The sequence below is a fragment of the Labrus bergylta genome, chromosome 21 (assembly GCF_963930695.1).
Source record: "Labrus bergylta chromosome 21, fLabBer1.1, whole genome shotgun sequence".
NCBI classification, from domain to species: domain Eukaryota; kingdom Metazoa; phylum Chordata; class Actinopteri; order Labriformes; family Labridae; genus Labrus; species Labrus bergylta.
The window spans coordinates 23,116,690-23,134,760 of record NC_089215.1 but is presented as its reverse complement, the minus strand read 5'-3'; the positions used below and the strand labels follow the sequence as shown (position 1 = coordinate 23,134,760).

The following is an 18,071-nucleotide window of genomic DNA, read 5'->3' as shown; positions in this document are numbered from 1 at the left end:
GTATGGCTGCAGAGGGGGCTTGAGTGTCAGGTCTGAAATAAGTTTACAACAATAAAATACAGGTGTTTCTAAAGACAGGATCAGGGGGTGGGGGGGGAGCTTTAACAACAACAACAGTAGAATTAAAGAAACATGGCGATCATCACACAGCCTGACTGCAGAATATTAGGCTTTCAAATTAATGTTTTGGTTGGGTTTTTTTTATCCAAAGTTGCACAGCTGACATTAAAAGTGAGGCCATGGTCCATGTGAAGTAGAGCTGGCCAAATCACACCAAACTGGCTGTGCGTTTTAAATATATTAAATATATATTTAAATATATCAATATTAAATATGTGTTTAAAATCAGATAGGTAGGCTGTAAATATTTATCTACTTATAGTTTGCTACTTGATTACAAGGCTACATTTTCTGGAGAAAAAGATGATTTTCTGGCACAAACCTCACCAATTGACAAGGTGCATGAAGAGTGAAAGGCTTAGAAGAGGTCAAAATGCTCCAGCAACACTTGAAGTAAGATAAACTTTTTAAACAATTTAGACCAAAATTTAGGTCTCAATTTAAACTAAGTTAATAAAGTTGATCTTCTTACTACAAGGCTACATTTTCTGACAGCGTGTGTAACGGATACTGGACAGTCTGTAAAATATATGTGGGCTTGATGGTTCGTGGTACTTGGTTATGTTTGACGATCATCTAAAAAAAAAAAAAAAATCTAGCTTCTACTTATGTGCAGCGGGTCGAGATGTGTTAATGTGAGTATTAGAGAGTGCATGCATGAAGACAAGCTTGGGGTCAGTCCAAAAATAAACTCAAACTCCAGATTGTAGAGAAACACGTATGCTGCTCTGTCTGACAGGATGATCAGACTTCTTCTTTGATTACTTTGATTATGTTAAAAACCTCAAGGTGTGCTTTAAATGCTGTTCCCACCGATGACTCCTTCAGCGTTGAGAGTGCAGGATTAAAGTGAATGTTAAAAAGCTTTCTCCAACAACGGGATCAAAACAAACTAACCTATCCAAATATGTGTCACTAGCAAATAAATGCAGACAGAGCAGTCCTCTTAAGTACTTTAGACCGCTTCACACTCACACATGCAAAGAACAACACAAATCAGTTTTAAGTGAATAAACGTCTGTCTAAGGACTACAAATCCCAACACTCTGCCTGTCAGGTCTGCAGGCGTAAAGGCTTGAAAAGTCATCAACCTCTGAGGACGTTTTTACTACTTCTTAACCGGCCAGAGCCCCTGCACATAAAACTTCAGAAAAGCAGTTCTCTGAGGAAGGCTAGGGGTGGAGATTGACACCACCACCCCCCGTCCCCCCGTCCCCATCACGCAGCCTACAGGCCTTTCAGATCTGGCAGTTGTTGGTTGTTTACTGAACAACATGAACATTGGCAGTAAACTCCCGTGATGGTTAAGAAGGGAATTTCATCTTGTTCTTATTGAACGGTTGAGTTGATAACTTGTGCAACTCAGTGATCAGCCTGGAAACAGTGGCCACATGTCTCTGCAGGCATGACAGACCAACTCCAGACTGGTATTAGACAGATCAGGTAATAGGGGGTTTAGCTTGGGAACCATCCTTCCACAGGCAGAAATAAACCTCACCATCAGCTAAGGCTTATTTTATTTTGATAACAAGCTTGTTCATTTCATCATCTTTAAGTTTAAAATTAATATAGATGTTATATGTATTATAATACAAGTGTGTTCATGCATAAATCAGCTGTTCTAAAGGAACAAAACTCCAGGAACTGAAGACATCCTTGATCCATTAGAAACGTAGTTCTCTGGTCATATGAAAGGTAGGATATAGATCTCAGTCCTGCTTCTTACCCTGTCATATGCAGATGTGTTTTTGATTTAGGTTAGTCAGAAACTCTTAAAAAGTGCCCTCAAAGCTAAAGTTTCCTAGTTGGGCTTGCGTGACTCAAGTGGTGGGGATTTTGCACGGACGCTGAAGCATCAGATTTACATCTCAGCTTCAAACAGAGCGCAGCCACTTTGACACCTGTAGACTGGTTGGCCTTGCCGGAAAAGCCAAAACCTATTTCTGAAGATCTGAGCTGCAGTTAATCCCCTTCCCACCCTGCCGCCAGACACACACGATCACTGTTGGGTCAGTTTCAGCCGTTTAAAGCCTCCCTTTGCCCCGTCAACAGGTGGCAGGGTCCTCAGGCTCCCCTCTGTTGTAAGAGCTAAAAAATGCCCGGTGCAAATAAACACATTCACAGTTCCGTCAAGTGGCTGGAAGGAACCATGACATGTTAGCAGCTGCCTTTCTCTGGCAAGTTACAAACTGTTGGGTTACAGGGTTTTTCCCCAAAGTGTAATTTTGGGCGTTCTTGTCTTTTCTTGATAATCTTGGCAGTTACAGCTATCATGTAACAGTCAAGTCACTTTGAGTTTTCTTTTGAAAATGTGGTGTTGTCTTTGCCTGTTTTCCCTTTTTCAAAACAAGACAAAATGGTTGGATGTTAACCCTGCATTTAATTATTTCGGTGGCATGCGAGACGAAAGGATCCTTTTTGTACTCTAACTTGTTTTAGTCTGGACAGAAAATGTGGAAAGTGAAATGGAACCAATCAATAACACTGCACAAGACAATACAAACGTCTTCGATTTGTTTTCATATGTCACTTATGTGATTGTTTAGCTAGAATGCTTTAAAATGTTAAGTATGTGTTTATTACTTAAAAGTACAAATGTCTGTTTTAATAGCCGAGTCAGAGAAACCGCAGTTTGGTTTGATTTATTGTTATTTATTCTGGAGGCTCTGTTTGGTCTATACCAACGCACTGTCTCTCGCTCTCTCCCCCTTTCTCACTCTCAGATGCGTTGCTTCACCCTCTCCCCGTCATCCTCTTCAACATCTTGTAAAACTCTTAGAAGGCTTTGCACCAACACGCCAGCTCATGTATTTAACAGCTTTTAAAACAAAACAAATCCTCATGTTGCTTCAGAGGACTTAAATAAATGACATGCAGTATCAAAAGAAAAAGTCAAAAGATTTTCCAAGTGAGCGGAGTGTAGACTTGTTAATGTTGGCATTTGTTGGGCATGGATAGAACTTTCAGTCAGTTAGAAACCAGCAGAGCATGTGTCCCCAGGCCGGCACAGTAGTAAAGAGAGTAGAGGAAAACATGGAGACAAGATGCTGAACTGTGTCTCCTTTTTCTTCATGTCATTCTGCCCTTCACTTACCATTTTGTATTTTTCCAACATTATTTGTCTCTCATCCACTAAATCACTCTTTTTGTCTTTCCCACACACAGATAATCAAATACAGATTTTCTTCGTTCAGTGTTCTAAGCAAAGCAGCAGGCAGGAAAACAATCGCTCAGACATCATTTGTATCTGTTTGCCATCATAAAACAGAAGATTACAAAGTTTAACCCAATAGCCCGCAGAAACAGTCATATCTAAAGAATGAGCCGATGTCTTGAGTGCACTTTTGGAAAAAGGAAATGATGAGATAATCATATCTAACAATTTCTTCCTCCTCTTTCTTGCATCACAACCCCTACCCCTTCCACACCTGTCTCCTACCCCCCCACACCAGCCTGTGACTGCCACCCTGTGGGTGCCGCTGGCAAGACGTGCAACCAGACCACGGGCCAGTGCCCCTGCAAGGACGGTGTCACCGGCATCACCTGCAACCGCTGTGCTAAGGGCTACCAGCAGAGCCGCTCACCTGTGGCTCCGTGCATCAGTGAGTGACTTACAAAGACATGCAAACACAACTACCACTCATTTGATATGTTACCTTAAACTGTCTTCAACCAGATCATTGTAATAGTGTGCGAGTAAGTCAACGTTCTTCCATTTGGGATTACTGAACTGAAAAAAGTTTTGATCTACACTAGAATCATACAATCTACGGAGCAAAATTGGAAGCACACGTCGCTGTTGCCTAAAGTCAATTTGGGATTTAGACAGGCATTACCATTTACCAATCTCTGCTCTGCATATACACATGTTCTTTAAATCTCCACTGAAAATGAAATGATCATTTCAGAGGGGAAACATGTGGGCTTGTATGTAAGGTCAGGCTTAACTGTAAAGTGATGTTTACTGTCTAGACCTTCTCTTTTTGTAGTGCCTTGAGATAACATTTGTGATTAATTGACAATATAAAAGTAGAAATGGATTCATTGATTGATTTAAACTGCAAGTCATTCTAGAGCTGGAAATGGGTGAACGTGCTTATTGTTCTTCAACCCGTCAATGCTGTTAAATAAGTGTGTTCATTAGTTGCTGTTGTAGCATATCTTCTACATCAGGTTTTTAATTTCCTGGGAAGCGGATGTGTGTAGTTTATGTTGATTATGAAACTTCCCAGTGGCCCAAGCATATGCAGGCATGTGTAAATGAGGGCTACTTTCCACTACGCTGTGTGCCGGGCAAAATGCGGGCACACATTGCTCAAACTCACAGGACAACCTCCACCAAAGCAAACCGTGTGGCCCAATGCTATACTGAGCTGTGCCATACTGTGCCACATGCTGCCATGTTGTTTCACACACACATGAGGCTCCCAGACCAGATGGTGGACGGGCGAAAAGGAGAAATCATCTGTGGTCATGGATGGCAAACCCCAACTCCTTTGAGTCCCACTGAAGCATCCGGTGAGAGTAGGACGGGTTGTGAATATGCATTCAAGTACATGTGCAAATCTGGATCCATGACAAATTGTATTAATATAAACTGTGTGTGTCAATATGGCATCATGGTGGACTTCCCATATCCTCTTGGGTCTCCTGGACCGTAACAGAAGATAAGCCCATTAAGCAGCCAATTAGCATCACGTCAGCAACCCTCATCTGAGAGATTCTTTCATCATCTGTTGATCTCCACAGATGTGGCCATGATGACACACTGACTCAAAGTGGCTTCTAGCAGCTGTGCCTGCCTCCAGAAAGCTCCAAGCCCTTGTTTGTTTTTGTTGGCGGGGTGTCCATAATTTCAGAGAGACAACTGCTGCTTATGCCTAAAAACAGCTTTCCAACCCCCCCCCCCCCACACACACACACACACACACACACACACACTCCCACTCACTTGTTTCAAACCTTCAACCTCCAAATCCAATCAAAAGCAGATCCTTTGGGTGGATGCTAAGCCGGAGTTCCAGCAAGTCTTTTTACGGTAAAGCAGAGGAGCCGTCGTTGGCATTAGCATTTGTATTGGAGAGTTGCATACGATTAGAAGAGATGTCCTGGAGGAATTCCACAAGGCACTTTTTAGAGTAGCCAGCGGGCACAGCGAGGGAGGGCTGCATCTGTCTCAAGATGATCCAACCAAAATTGCCCTTTTGCCATCTGTCCATCTGTCTATGCATCCCTGTATGGAGATTACACAGCAGAGTTAACCCGGCATCTGTTTGGGGAGGACAAGACTAATCTAGTGCAGCCTCTTTTTTTCATTTTAATGTGTGTGCCTCAAAGAGTCTTTCTCTGACTCAGATGTGCCCTCTTTGAATCAGTTGACCTAACCAAATTGTGTGGTGAATTTGTGGTTTATTTACTGAGTTTGACTAAAAACTTAAATGTGGTCCTCTGATCTTTGAGGGTCTGGTCTTCAATGTATGATCTCTCAATGTATTTCTTAGAAACAACGGTGAAACCACCAAATTAGTCTAAGGAATGCATGGTTTATATGAGCCTGTCTTCCCTCTAACCACCAATAAGCTTAACTGTCAGTCTGTCAGTGTTTATCTAGTATATCTGTCTGTGTTGTACCATGTGTTTAACATGCATAATTGACACATGTCACAGTCCAGGCCCACTGTATGACAAGCCTGGCATTCCCTCTTACTGGCCTTGGTGAGCTAAGAAACTTTTCTCACACTTAGCTTGAGCCTCTTTTGTGGCTGTATAAATGTATTCATAAAACATTCCCATACCCGCTCTCTCAATGGCTTTTGACATACTTCCATTCTTGACGACACGTATGCAAGCAAAGTCAAACTTTTGCCGGTGCTTCCTAATTTACTGTACGTAGTTTCTAAATATGCTGCACATTTTTCTTCATGTCCTTTCGGCTATTTCCGAGTGTATGCAACTGTCGGCCTCTCTACACATGCATTTTTGGCAGGAATATGGTCAATTAGTTACATCATATTTGAAGGTATGGATTCACATTTGACCACAGAAATAACTTGGTATTTTTTGTGTTTTTTTCCAGAAATCCCCGTGGTCAACCCTACAGCTGTGGTGAGCAGCACAGAGGAACCAGCAGGTTAGTAAACGCTTTCTGCACCTCGCCCATTAGCAACACGGCTTTATGAGAGGAACAAAAACAAATTTTTTCATATTTTTGGACTGGAGTTTGAGGTGTGGAATAAATATTAATGAAGGGTGGGTCCCTCCTTTTGAAGTTCTGCTAGGAGAACGAGGGCACTGGGGCCTGCAGAATTTCCATTGTCTAACAAACCTGCGTCCTTGGCGCAGTTTCCCCAGCTGCAAACCTCAAGTCAGTGGAGGCTCACTGTGCTCAAAGTAAAACTTAAAGACAAGGCCAGCAGACAGACGGCAGAGGTGATAAGTTCAGCTGGGAGATAGAGTGGAAGGGAGAGTTTTGAGGTGTGAAAAGAGTTGCTGGCAAGTGACAGGGAAAATTCTCTCCTTCTTATCGTCCAATTTAGGCTCCAGTCAAATACCCTATCCTTATTTTTCATTCTGCGTCTCTTTGATTTAGATACTGGTGAGTATTTGGAAATGTTGATTCATTAGTGAGTTTATAACATAACTTAATGCTGTAACTCCCAAATTTGCCAATGACACTTTAGTGCACTTTGCAATGCATAGTTTTTCTGTTTTCATAAAGCTGTCACTTTAAAAAAAAAAATCTACTTTATTCAGTTGTTTCTTTTTGCATTTCTCTTAGTCTGTTTCCACTGATTACTTTGGCCACTCAGGCTTTAAAAAAAAAAAAAGATATATATATATATATATATATATTTATGTAAAATCACATTCTAGTCTTTTCTTGTTTCCTACCTCCATGGGAAAATGTTGCAGGGTCCTAGAAAACAAGAGTTGTTGATCGCCAATTCACCTCAGACTCAAGTGCATTTCCCCCATCCTTCTTCTTCCTAAACTACCAAAGAATGGGCAATGCCATTAGCAACCCAGATCCCCAAAATGTTTTGTGAAAGGGGTGGTGGATGCAATTTGTCCTTGTCGTAGCACAGTGAGAGGGTTTGACAATTGTGAATGTTTTCATTGGGCTGGTCTTCTGGGTCAGTGGGCGATTGACCGAGAGCTTTTCCAGGTGAACAGCCAGCAGTGAGTGAGTTTTCATGGGAAACACACACACACACACACACACACACACACACACACACACACACACACACACACACACACACACACACACACACACACACACACACACACACACACACACACACACACACACACACACACACACACACACACACACACAAACAGTCTCCTCACCAGCAGTTCCTCAGAGATACCTTCAGGCCAGCCACTGTATACCACACACAAGCACACTGAGGCAGTAATGAAACCCATGCACATCTCATGCTAATGCATGCCTGTCACAGTTGCTTGCACACTTGCATGATAATAATCTGCACATGAAACCACATGCTCACTTAAAATACAAAAGATAGCAAGTTGTGAGACCTAGCATCATTTCTGATAGTTTTCAGTAATGGGTAATACACACAAATCCATCCACACGTTCACCTCAACATCTGTCAACATCTACACCTCGGCTCATAGTTTTCCTTTTAAAGTCACCCAGGTTATTGGAAGCTGCCATCTGCTCTCCCTTTCGTTCCTCTTCCCTCCACTCTCAGGCTAATAAAATCTCTAGCGCTCTGATATACAGCCAAGCCTCCTGGACATTTTTATGGGCTTCTTGGTCCCCTGTTTCTCTCTCCTATTGCCCTCCTTCCATTTCCTTCCCCCAAAAAATGAATGATACAACACTCCCACTCTCATGCAACCCCAAAAGCAAAATTTCTCGCTCACATGATTTTTTTTCTTCTAATTGGGGCGTTTCATATCCAGCATATTTATTCGGTTTTCTTCAGGAAGCAACACAACTGAACCGTTTTCCTTTTGAAGGCAATGAGAGAAGTCTTACCACAGATACCAGTCCAGTGAGCAGCATGTGGTTTTTCAGTTTCATGCCCTGACATTCCAAGCATGGTCAGCTTTTCATGTCCCCTCACTAAAACCAACTAGAAACATGTTCAAGAAATGGCCGTCTTGGCCTTCTCTTACATTTCAGTCAATCATTTTTATTTTTCCTTAACCTTGTGTCCTTCTATTAGTTTTGAAATTGAATTAAGTATATCCAAAATTCCACGCACCATAAAATCCAGTGGCATCAAGTACAGTAGAGCCGTGCTAATGATCAACGCCTTTTTCTTTTTTGATACGGCTCCAGTAGCATTAGATATCAGGAATATTCCAAGAGTAACAGCACAGTTTTTATAATTTAATTGAATTTGATGCCAAACCTGAAGATATTATTTTATTTTATGAAGTTTCTTAATTTTGCCTTTCTTTGTTCCCAGTTTATTCTGCTCTAAGATCATAGAAACATGTTTCATAATCACAGAGAGGCAAAGCTTTTAATGGAGAAAAATAATATTCCAGTATCGTGAGCAACAAATCATGGGGAATTATCACATGCTTCTGCTCTATGTGAATAAATGTTACACTTTGTTGGTGCTTATAAAAAAGAACAGTACACTGTATTTTTTAAGCATTAATGTCCCAAATAATTGTGTTATTTTTTATTTAAAAAGGTAAATCTTTGAAAACTCGTAGATAATTGACATCTTCACCAATCCATGTTAGTCAAGAGGAACTCTCAGATGGGTCACTCAACTTAAACTGTCACAATGTGAATTCTAACACCTCATCACTGGTGGCTCCACCTATGAGTGGTCAACAGAGGTCATCTATCCAATGTGTGGTCCCAGTCTTCACGCTGGCAGCCAAGGTCTACTCACATACATCCAACCATGACCCGCTTCCAGCATGCTCTGTCTTTCTTCAGAATCCCAGAAAACATGTCAAACTGAACACTTTTACTACTCTGGTATGTTTCACTCGCCTCCCAGAACCGGCTGTTGCAACGGTTTGTTGTGTGATTTGTCAGAAGTTATATTTTAGCACATAAAAACCAAACAAGCTTAGAGCACTTCACGATCTGTTTCAGCTCCTCGTAGCCTTTGGTTTTATTTGTGGATAAGTAGATGTGAGGACAATTTTGAATAAGTAACTGCTATAAAGTTATGGAAAAAGAACACATATAATCTAAAACATATTCAAGGGACACATGCCTTAGAGGAACTGTGTGTTTCAAAATTAAGAACAATGTGTTTTATTTTTGAAGCTGTTGAGTGTTTGTTGGTGGTTTCAAAGTATCTGACAATTTCCATTGATCTGTCACACAGTCTTTACTGCTTGCTAACTACATCTTACTACAGCAACCCATAATGCACAATGAAATGGTGTAAAATGAAACGGTGTAAAATAAAACGGTGTAAAATGAAATGGTGCAGAATGAGCCTTAAAAGGAAACAATTCTGATTTCAAGTGTGTAAGTGTCCCATTATGTGTGTCATTTGAGGGTTGTCAAGAACATCCATGAAGTAACAGATGAGTTCATGTTTTCTCTTCGTTTGCTGTTGTTATTTTACAGACTGTGAGACCTATTGTAAACCAGTGAAGGGCAATCTGAAGATCAACATGAAGAAATATTGCAAGAAGGATTATGGTAAAGGAAGAAATAATTATCAAGTGTGATTTTTTAAATAAAAACAATGTGTTGGGAGTATTGAACTGAGTGTATTTTTATGAATGTTTCCTCAGCTGTCCAAGTGAATGTGCTCGACATGGAGACCGTGGGGGACTGGGCCAAATTCTCAGTGAATGTGGTGTCGGTGTACAAGAGTCGTGGCGAGCCCTTAAAGCGAGGAGACAACATCCTGTGGGTGCACATGAAAGACCTCGCCTGCAAATGTCCCAAAATCCAGATGAGCAAACGCTTCTTGGTGATGGGCGGCAGTGACGGCGGAACAGGCCCAGGAGTGGGTCCAGGTGTTGGACCTGGCGCTGGTGCAGCCAGTCCAGGTGCAGAGCGTGTGGGCCTTGTGGCTGATAAGAACAGCCTGGTGATCCAGTGGAGGGACGTTTGGACGAGACGCTTGAGGAAGTTCCAGCGCAAAGAGAAGAAGGGAAAGTGCAGCAAAGCGTGATGGGAAAGCAGTTGATCCCTACCTCTCCCTCCATCATAAACCTTTACCACCCCCCGAACCCCTTCTTTTCCCATTTGAATCCTCTGTTTCCACCATCATGGGAACTCTGCACATTAGAAAGACTGCATGTACCCTACCTGATTTAAGGACCACGTTTTGTGTATATTGTATAATTATTTTCCTTCTTATTTTTCAAGTATTGACTTTGTAATGTCTTTTTTGACAATTGGTTTGCCTTAAAAAGGGACCATTAAAAAGGGTATGAAGTGTAAAAGCAAACGCCATTCCCTCTGCGACGACAGCGGAAATGTCCACTCGTCCACCATCTCCAATCCCCTGACCCTCCGCTTCCTCTTCCTCCTGTCATACTGACTGTCTCCTGCCACTTTGTTTGACACATAATGTAAGCGCTCACACTTCACATGCATCTCTGAGGATTTTATTCGACAGTGTTTGCAACTTCGGAGACTGGCTGGTTTCAACAAAAGACAAGCTGCATCTCCTCAGCTAGGCCTCATCGCGTTTCACTTTTGAAACAAACACAGCTTGGATCAGAATCACCTGACAAGCTTTCAACATTTGCTGTTAAAATGTTCTGTGCTGTTCACAAATGGGCCTACTTGTTCCAGGTCTCTGCAGTAACTTCTACAGACTGTTACTTTAAAACTGTTGTCCCGTGTGGAACCAAGGGCTCCCTTTGCAGGGACATTTTCCACAGCAAACCTCAGTCTCACCACCACTGCTGCTGCCACCAAACATCCCTCACAGAATAAACTGCTCATGTAGGCCGTTATATCTGCAACGTTTTGATGCCACTGCTCATATTACAGTTTGTATTCGTCAAGTGTTTTATCACATCCATCCATATCCTTATTTGAGATATATCTTGTTTTATCTTAAGCAGGATAAACCCTGTTAGCATCATGAGTCACATTCCAGCCCTCCGGGGTTGTGCCTCTTCACCACCAGTCCCTCTCACCAGTGGTTTGTAAAGTCATGCATCACCATCATGACTCTTTGCTTGTCACATTTTATGGAAGACAGATTAAGCGTTGTGGACAAATGGCTGGAACTTCAGAACAATACCAATATTTCCAAGGAGACATTTCGCTTTATGGATAATGTCTCCGCCCTCTAGATGTTGCTGTGTGGCCAATGTCGTGACTTTGTATTTAAATGTCTGAACATTTTCCTGATGTGTCCAGTGACTGGCAGGCTTTTGTTTGCCAAAATAAGAAACTGAAACAAGAGTTCCTTTTCATGCAGTAAAAAGAAAACCAAGGCGGATAAACAACATAGTTGTGTTTTTCTCGAGCATATTTTGACAAAATGAATGAGGCTGGAAAGTTTTTAGTGCTCACTGATTGTATTCTGACATGAGAGGATCATATAACATTCCTCATGTGCTTTGTTATGTTTGCATGTTTGTGGGTTTTTACTGGTCCATCAAAACCTGACAGTGAGCAGACTAAGACCTTAAAACCAATATGAGCATTGAGATCCAAAGGAAAACCTCCCAAATCATCTTCCCCCCACTTGCCTACCCTAACACAGTCCTTGTCATCCTTTGCCAAATAAGCATAGTCAGTTTTTGAATTCAATTAAGACACTATGGAAGTCAAGACCAACTGAAACCACAGAGAGACCCGTCTGGTTGCTCTCAACCTTTTTATCTGCCTGTTGCTGTTATTTCATTTTGTAAAGCACATTACAATTTATTTAAATAGAGTACAAGATAAACACAGAGTTTTGAGGGGCGTATCAAGCCAGCGTAGAAGTGAGTGTGCCGGCAGGCATGTCAAGCTAGTTTGTGGTTATGCTCCTCTGGCTGCGGTGGTATGTTTGGTTTGTCATCCATCCAAAAATGTCTCTCTTCTGCACTCTTCTCTGTCAGCCACCTCCTCAAACGTTCTCTTTAACCCTTTGTGCATGTTGTGTATTCAGTGTTTTAGATAAGTGGCAGCTCAGAACGAGGCTGCCAGAACTCTTCAGTGGTGTACTGTACTGCACTGTACTTCTTGTTTTCCCATCTTCCCAGAATGTATGTCAAACTGTGAAGAACACACTCATGCAGGTGTATGGTCTGAATGTTTTTGTAAAATACTGTCACCAAGCTTAAGAATGTGGACATCATGACATCTGCTGATGTTATAAACTATGAACAGGTTTAGATGTTGTTGACAGACTGATGATATTCATGTTTTTTTGTCCAATATTGACACTTTTATAATCTAATCCAAAAACAACCATGTAACCAAAATGAGTTATCACCCACTGTGATTTCTGGTGTGAACACAACCTTTTTTGATACGTCAAAATTCCCACGGTTGGAATACCACAAAAATGCAGAACCAAATAGTCAATCATTTGTGCGTTGGCTGTATTATCCGGCCTGTCAGACAGGTGGTGTGACAGTAGCACCAGTGTCCTTGTCATGGTATGTATAGTGTGCCACATTATGATAGATAAGTCTGAGGCCTCATCGGTGCTCAACACTCTTTAGGGTGTCACTGCAGTGTCCTTGAATCTGGACTTTCATGGAACGCACAAACTTCCTCTTTTCTTACTATTGGCTTGGTTTTCCTTTGGTGCCCACCCTGAATGTTTGAATGAAGATAAGAAGTGAGCCAGATGTTGTTCTGGGGGTGGAGGTGTAGTCTTGTGAAAGCTCTTTAGTGAGCCTCATAGGGAGAGCCGCCCTGTTGTTTTACCTTGCTTTGCCCAGCCACCTCCTTTTGTAGAATTTATAGCATTCACAGGTGTGTGTGTGTGTGTGTGTGTGTGTGTGTGTGTGTGTGTGTGTGTGTGTTTGTCTAATTAACCCTACCCAAGTAAACAAGTGATATGCACATGAACTCAGCATGCAGAGAGGGGAGATCACTCCTATTTGAAGGCAGCCTTTTTTTTCTTGCCACTCTTTATGGTTTGTATTACGAAAGATAAAGAACTGCCATCCACACCATCCTGGCCTGTTTATTTTTTTGTATGTTTCACTTTCATCATGCCGTCTTTGCATCCTGTTCATTAAGTCTTGACCCATTTTTTTATTGTTGTAAATATGTACTGAACTGCCTCTGCCAATCATGACTTGGCCCTGGATGAGTCACGTGTATGGATGTACAAACCAGATGATGTTGTATGGATGTAGAAACCAGAAACATATGCTTTTGTGATCACCACAAGAAGATGTGGTTCAAATATTACACAGAATGTAGTCCTTTTAGGATTTATGTTGTTTCCAGAAAACTACCGCCCAATTACAAATGACTGAGGAGAATCGAGTGAAAAATGTGACAGGACCCTTTCCAACAGGAGGAACCAACACAAAAATCCCACCCACCAATTTTTCTTTGAATGTCCTGAGAATTATCTTTCACTTACTTTCACAGAAATAGTCATCCAGCCTTCCTTTTGGAACAAAGGGATTCTTCCCTCATTTCAGCCCAGCCCTTCATTTCTGTTATATCAACGTTTTCCTTGTACATTTTCCTCCGAGGCAATGAACCACTGACTTTTTAATCTAAATGACAAAAAAATAAATTATTAGTTAATGAGCTGTGTGTTGTGTTGGTCATTTGTCTTTTTAATTAATTGATATGTGTGTGATCTCTATTGGAAAGTATGCTCATATACAGTGGGCAGTGCACTAGTGTTTCCACTCAAAGGGGCTGGATCGAGGTTTGAGGAGGAGCAGACGGGGTAGAGCGGCTCCCCTCCACTACGAACAGAGCAAGACCTAAAGCTCTGTAAATAAACAGTGAGGCAGAGGCACACACACTTGACTGTGTACCTCACCTCTGAGGAAACCCAACTCCAGAGTCAGCTCCAAAGCAGGAAACTCACTATTCTTTTTCTCTTCTTCCTTCTCCCCCCTGGCACCCCCCCACTCCTCTCTCACCTACAGTCTCCTCTCCTTATCTCCCCACCCTCTAACCAAACAGCCAGCTCCATCCATTCTCCTGAAGGTAAATTACAGGAAAGCGACCATTTATCATTTCTCTCCCCAGGCATGGCCATTCAGCCTTTGAGAGGATAGGTAGCTAAGATAGTCTACACACACACACACACACACACACACACACACACACACACACACACACACACACACACACACACACACACACACACACACACACACACACACACACACACACACACACACACACACACACACACACACACACACACACACACACACACACACACACACACAGGCATGCCATGTCTCTGCATCAAGCACACTCATTCCCAGCCTCCCATCACCTAACTATTCCCATTCAGTGACCATTATGCCAAAACAGCATGAATGGCAAACAGCCACATGGACAGTACAAATGCAGATTTGTGGTCTACTGAGAGATTCTGCAAAAGGTAGACTCAGTCAAACAAGGGCTGAGTCCATGTGAGCCTCTAACACAGACTGTAAGTGTGGGGGGGGGAATTACTTCATAAGATAGGATCTTTATTTCTCATATGAGCTTTTGGACATCTTGAACACATCATACACACTGTTTATTTAGCAGGTGTGTGTGTGTGTGTGTGTGTGTGTGTGTGCACTGGCTGCTGTGTTGATTCACCAAACAAATGGGGCTTGTGCGTTTAAGGACTATATCTTCATTTTTTAGAGCAAACAACGTTCTGTAACAGATCTTGTTTGACTAAGTTTACAGCTACAGCAGGCTGCAGTATTCAGAATGTTAAGTTTCAGATTGATGCTCAACACAGCCACAAGCGGATTCCTGCATAATAAATGCAGATGAGATGAGATGAAACAGAGAAAAGTCAAAGCACTGTTTGAAACAAAGTAACCATACACAATTAAATATCAACACAGCAATGTTTCTGTGGGAAGATCTGCAAAAAAACGTTCTTACAAACATATTTAAGAGGCTGAATTGTCTTCCTATTTGTACAGCTGATCTCCAGGGAACATACATGTAATCCTTAAACACAGCTGACATTTTGTTCACCCAGACTCCACACAGGGATGTAGTGGCAGTACAAATGATCTCACACCAGGATGATACATATTCCATGGATCTGTGGATCTATTGGTAATGCTTTTTGGTAGTGACATGTTTTAATTTCAATGTACATGTGTGCTTCCACTGGCTCTGCTGCGCCCTCAGCTCTGGCAGCCCTCTGCAGCAGATACACAAGGCTTCTATTTCTGCTGGATGCCGGAGCACAGTGTTTCATCTTACCACAGAGCAGATCGTGAGGGACAGAAAGTAAAGACACCAAAACAACATTAAAACATCCGGTTTATTTTAAGAATAAAAACACTCAGTTTTCAATCAAAGACGAATGACCTTAAGTGTGTTTGATGTTGTGTTTATAAGGGTTTGATACGGTTTAATACCACATGCATTGTATCATCTAGCGCTGTCATGTGTGATTACCTCAGGAGCTCCTTGGTGTTGGGGCTCCAGATGTCCAGCGTTGTTGTTCTGTGTTGTGCCTGTGAGTGTTGATGGATGAGGGAGCACGATGCCGTACAGGAGCGGGTGCACACTTATCTGGTGGAGAAAGAAAGAAGACAATATTTGACGATAGTTGTACAGCGGTTACACTCTAAAGAACTAAAAAATAACTGATAAACGTGTTTGTATGCTGCTCTTTATCTGCACGCTGTGCTGGGATGTGTGTCCCGTGTATAGCAGCTGTACAGCCACAACACAGTCAGACCGTTCAAATTCAAAGGTCATCAAATACCTTTACATTTGTGAAATAATTTTTCAGTTTAGGGAAAATGCACTAGTAACATCGTCTGTGCAGATAAAGACACTAAACCACACTTCAACTGGATTATTAGTGATCATTTAGATGGAATATTTTGTCTATTCCCTTCTCAACCTGCCTTGCCTACTGTTAACAGTATTTCAGATGACTTATTTGTTTAGTGTCTTTTTCTGTACTTGCATTATGTGAATGTGATACTATTGGAAAGGTATCGTATCATGATCCATGTACCGTGAAACGTATCGTTACCCATGTATCGTGATACACATCGCATCATGAGCTCCTTGCCAATAATGGCCCTGATGGATAATGGTTTTCATTTCCTAAAGCTGTGTACAATGACAAATGACAAAGTGTGTTTTGGAAACAGCTTCAATGTTTGCAAAGAAGACCTGAGCTCTGGGGAGTGACTCGTCTGGGAGAGATCTGCTGCTCAAGTGTAGAAAAACAGCAGAACCAGCCAAATACTGTCAATTCTTCCCCCTCCCTATCCTTCTAACACTCACACACACATCCACACAAACACACACCACCCAGCGGCAGACGAGGGGGGCTTACCAACTGTGCTTTCATAAGCTGCCAAAGCGGCTTCATTGGCTTTAAATGGAGCCTCATTACCACTGTGCTTCAAAGCTCAACAACAGCGTTTTCCAGCATGGGGTAATAGTCTGTGTGTGTGTGTGTGTGTGTGTGTGACCCCTTCTTTTTCCAAATGTACTTCTTTTTTTTTTTATTATTGTATTTCTTGCCACATTCACAACTTTCCATTCTAATAATCTCTCTGACTTTATTCACCTTTTAATTTCATTTATCCCCCCATCTAGTCCCCCCTCAGTGACAGTGGATGTGTGAATATCTGAATGTCTCTGTGAACATTCTTATGAGTCACTGAGTGTGTGTGGGTCACCCAGTGCTACCCCCCTACCCCCCTTCCCACCTTTTGAAAACCGCAAAAAATGAGGCGAGAAATCTGTGTGGACCAGGATCATAAATATTCAGAGGTGAGGGTCTGATCTTCCTCTCTCTGCTGAATGTCTTTTCTTTGAGTGAAACCAGCTGCTGTCTGGAACTGACAACATGCGTGACAATGACCACACCTCTGTATGCACATCTGTCATTCTGCCTTCAATATCTCAATCCTTCCATTTTTCCATCATTCTAATAAAGTCAATTTCCCCCCAAATAGAATCGTCTTCTTTTTCCGCTCTTGATGGGCAAAACCCATCAATGAAACTGGCAAACAGTTTTCCAGACAGAAACACACAGTGTGGAGGATTGTAAAGGACCGTTGTTGCACAAAACTGGGATTCAGTGTTCCTTTGTTGGTCTTTTTTATTGGTGAAACAAGCTTTATTGGGCCAGTGAGTGATTGAAAATGAGCGAGGGATAGGGGGTAATTTAAAACTAGTGTGGTCCCTGATAGGAGCATTGTGCAGCACAAGCCTGCTCCTAATCTGCCCCTCAGCTTTCTGTCTGATTGGGTACTGTTGAAAATGGGGATGAGTCTGCCTCTTCAAAGCTTGTAACATAAGAGGAATTTGTGTGTGTGTGTGTGTGTGTGTGTGTGTGTGTGTGTGTGTGTGTGTGTATGTTGCTTACATATAAAGGTGATCACAAAAAGTGAATTGTTGAAAATAAATTACAACGATAAATTCATTATTATAAGCACTTTGTGTGTTCACTCACTCATTAGGTCACATTGCTATGGCTTTAACTTAGGAATTATAACCCTTGCCTTAAGGCACTGCAATTATGCAACTTTAATATTTGGCAGTGTTGTCATTGGTTGAAAATGCTTGACTTGATTGTGGCAGGCTAATTCGGTATCAAGCCTGGGGCAGGCTTCCAACCATGGAAACCAGACTTAACCCTATCCCCAACAAAAAGAGAGAGTTGGCTTTGATTTTGCCAAGACTTACAGTAAGGATAAAAAAAAATGTCAAAACGATCTTTCAGATCACAGTCTTTAAATCACACTTTTGTTGAACTGGATGAAATTTGGATAGGACTGAATCTGGTGTATAAAGTCTATTAATCATTTTTAAAAGGCAAATACTTCATCAACCAGGA

At 41.8% G+C, this 18,071-nt stretch overlaps 1 protein-coding gene across 3 annotated transcripts in view; it reads left to right on the top strand.

Annotated features, from left to right (window-relative positions):
• The window catches only part of ntn2 (netrin 2), a 41,482-nt gene extending 27,669 nt beyond the window's left edge, over nt 1–13,813 (top strand). For all 3 annotated transcript variants that reach the window (XM_020637537.3, XM_065949742.1, XM_020637536.3), the window contains exons 4-7: nt 3,573–3,722; nt 6,197–6,250; nt 9,704–9,778; nt 9,874–13,813. In XM_020637537.3, the coding sequence (XP_020493193.1) occupies nt 3,573–3,722; nt 6,197–6,250; nt 9,704–9,778; nt 9,874–10,259 (665 nt within the window). In that variant the 3' untranslated portion in view covers nt 10,260–13,813. The remainder of the gene's footprint in view (nt 1–3,572; nt 3,723–6,196; nt 6,251–9,703; nt 9,779–9,873) is intronic.
• The last annotated feature ends 4,258 nt before the right edge of the window (nt 13,814–18,071 follow it).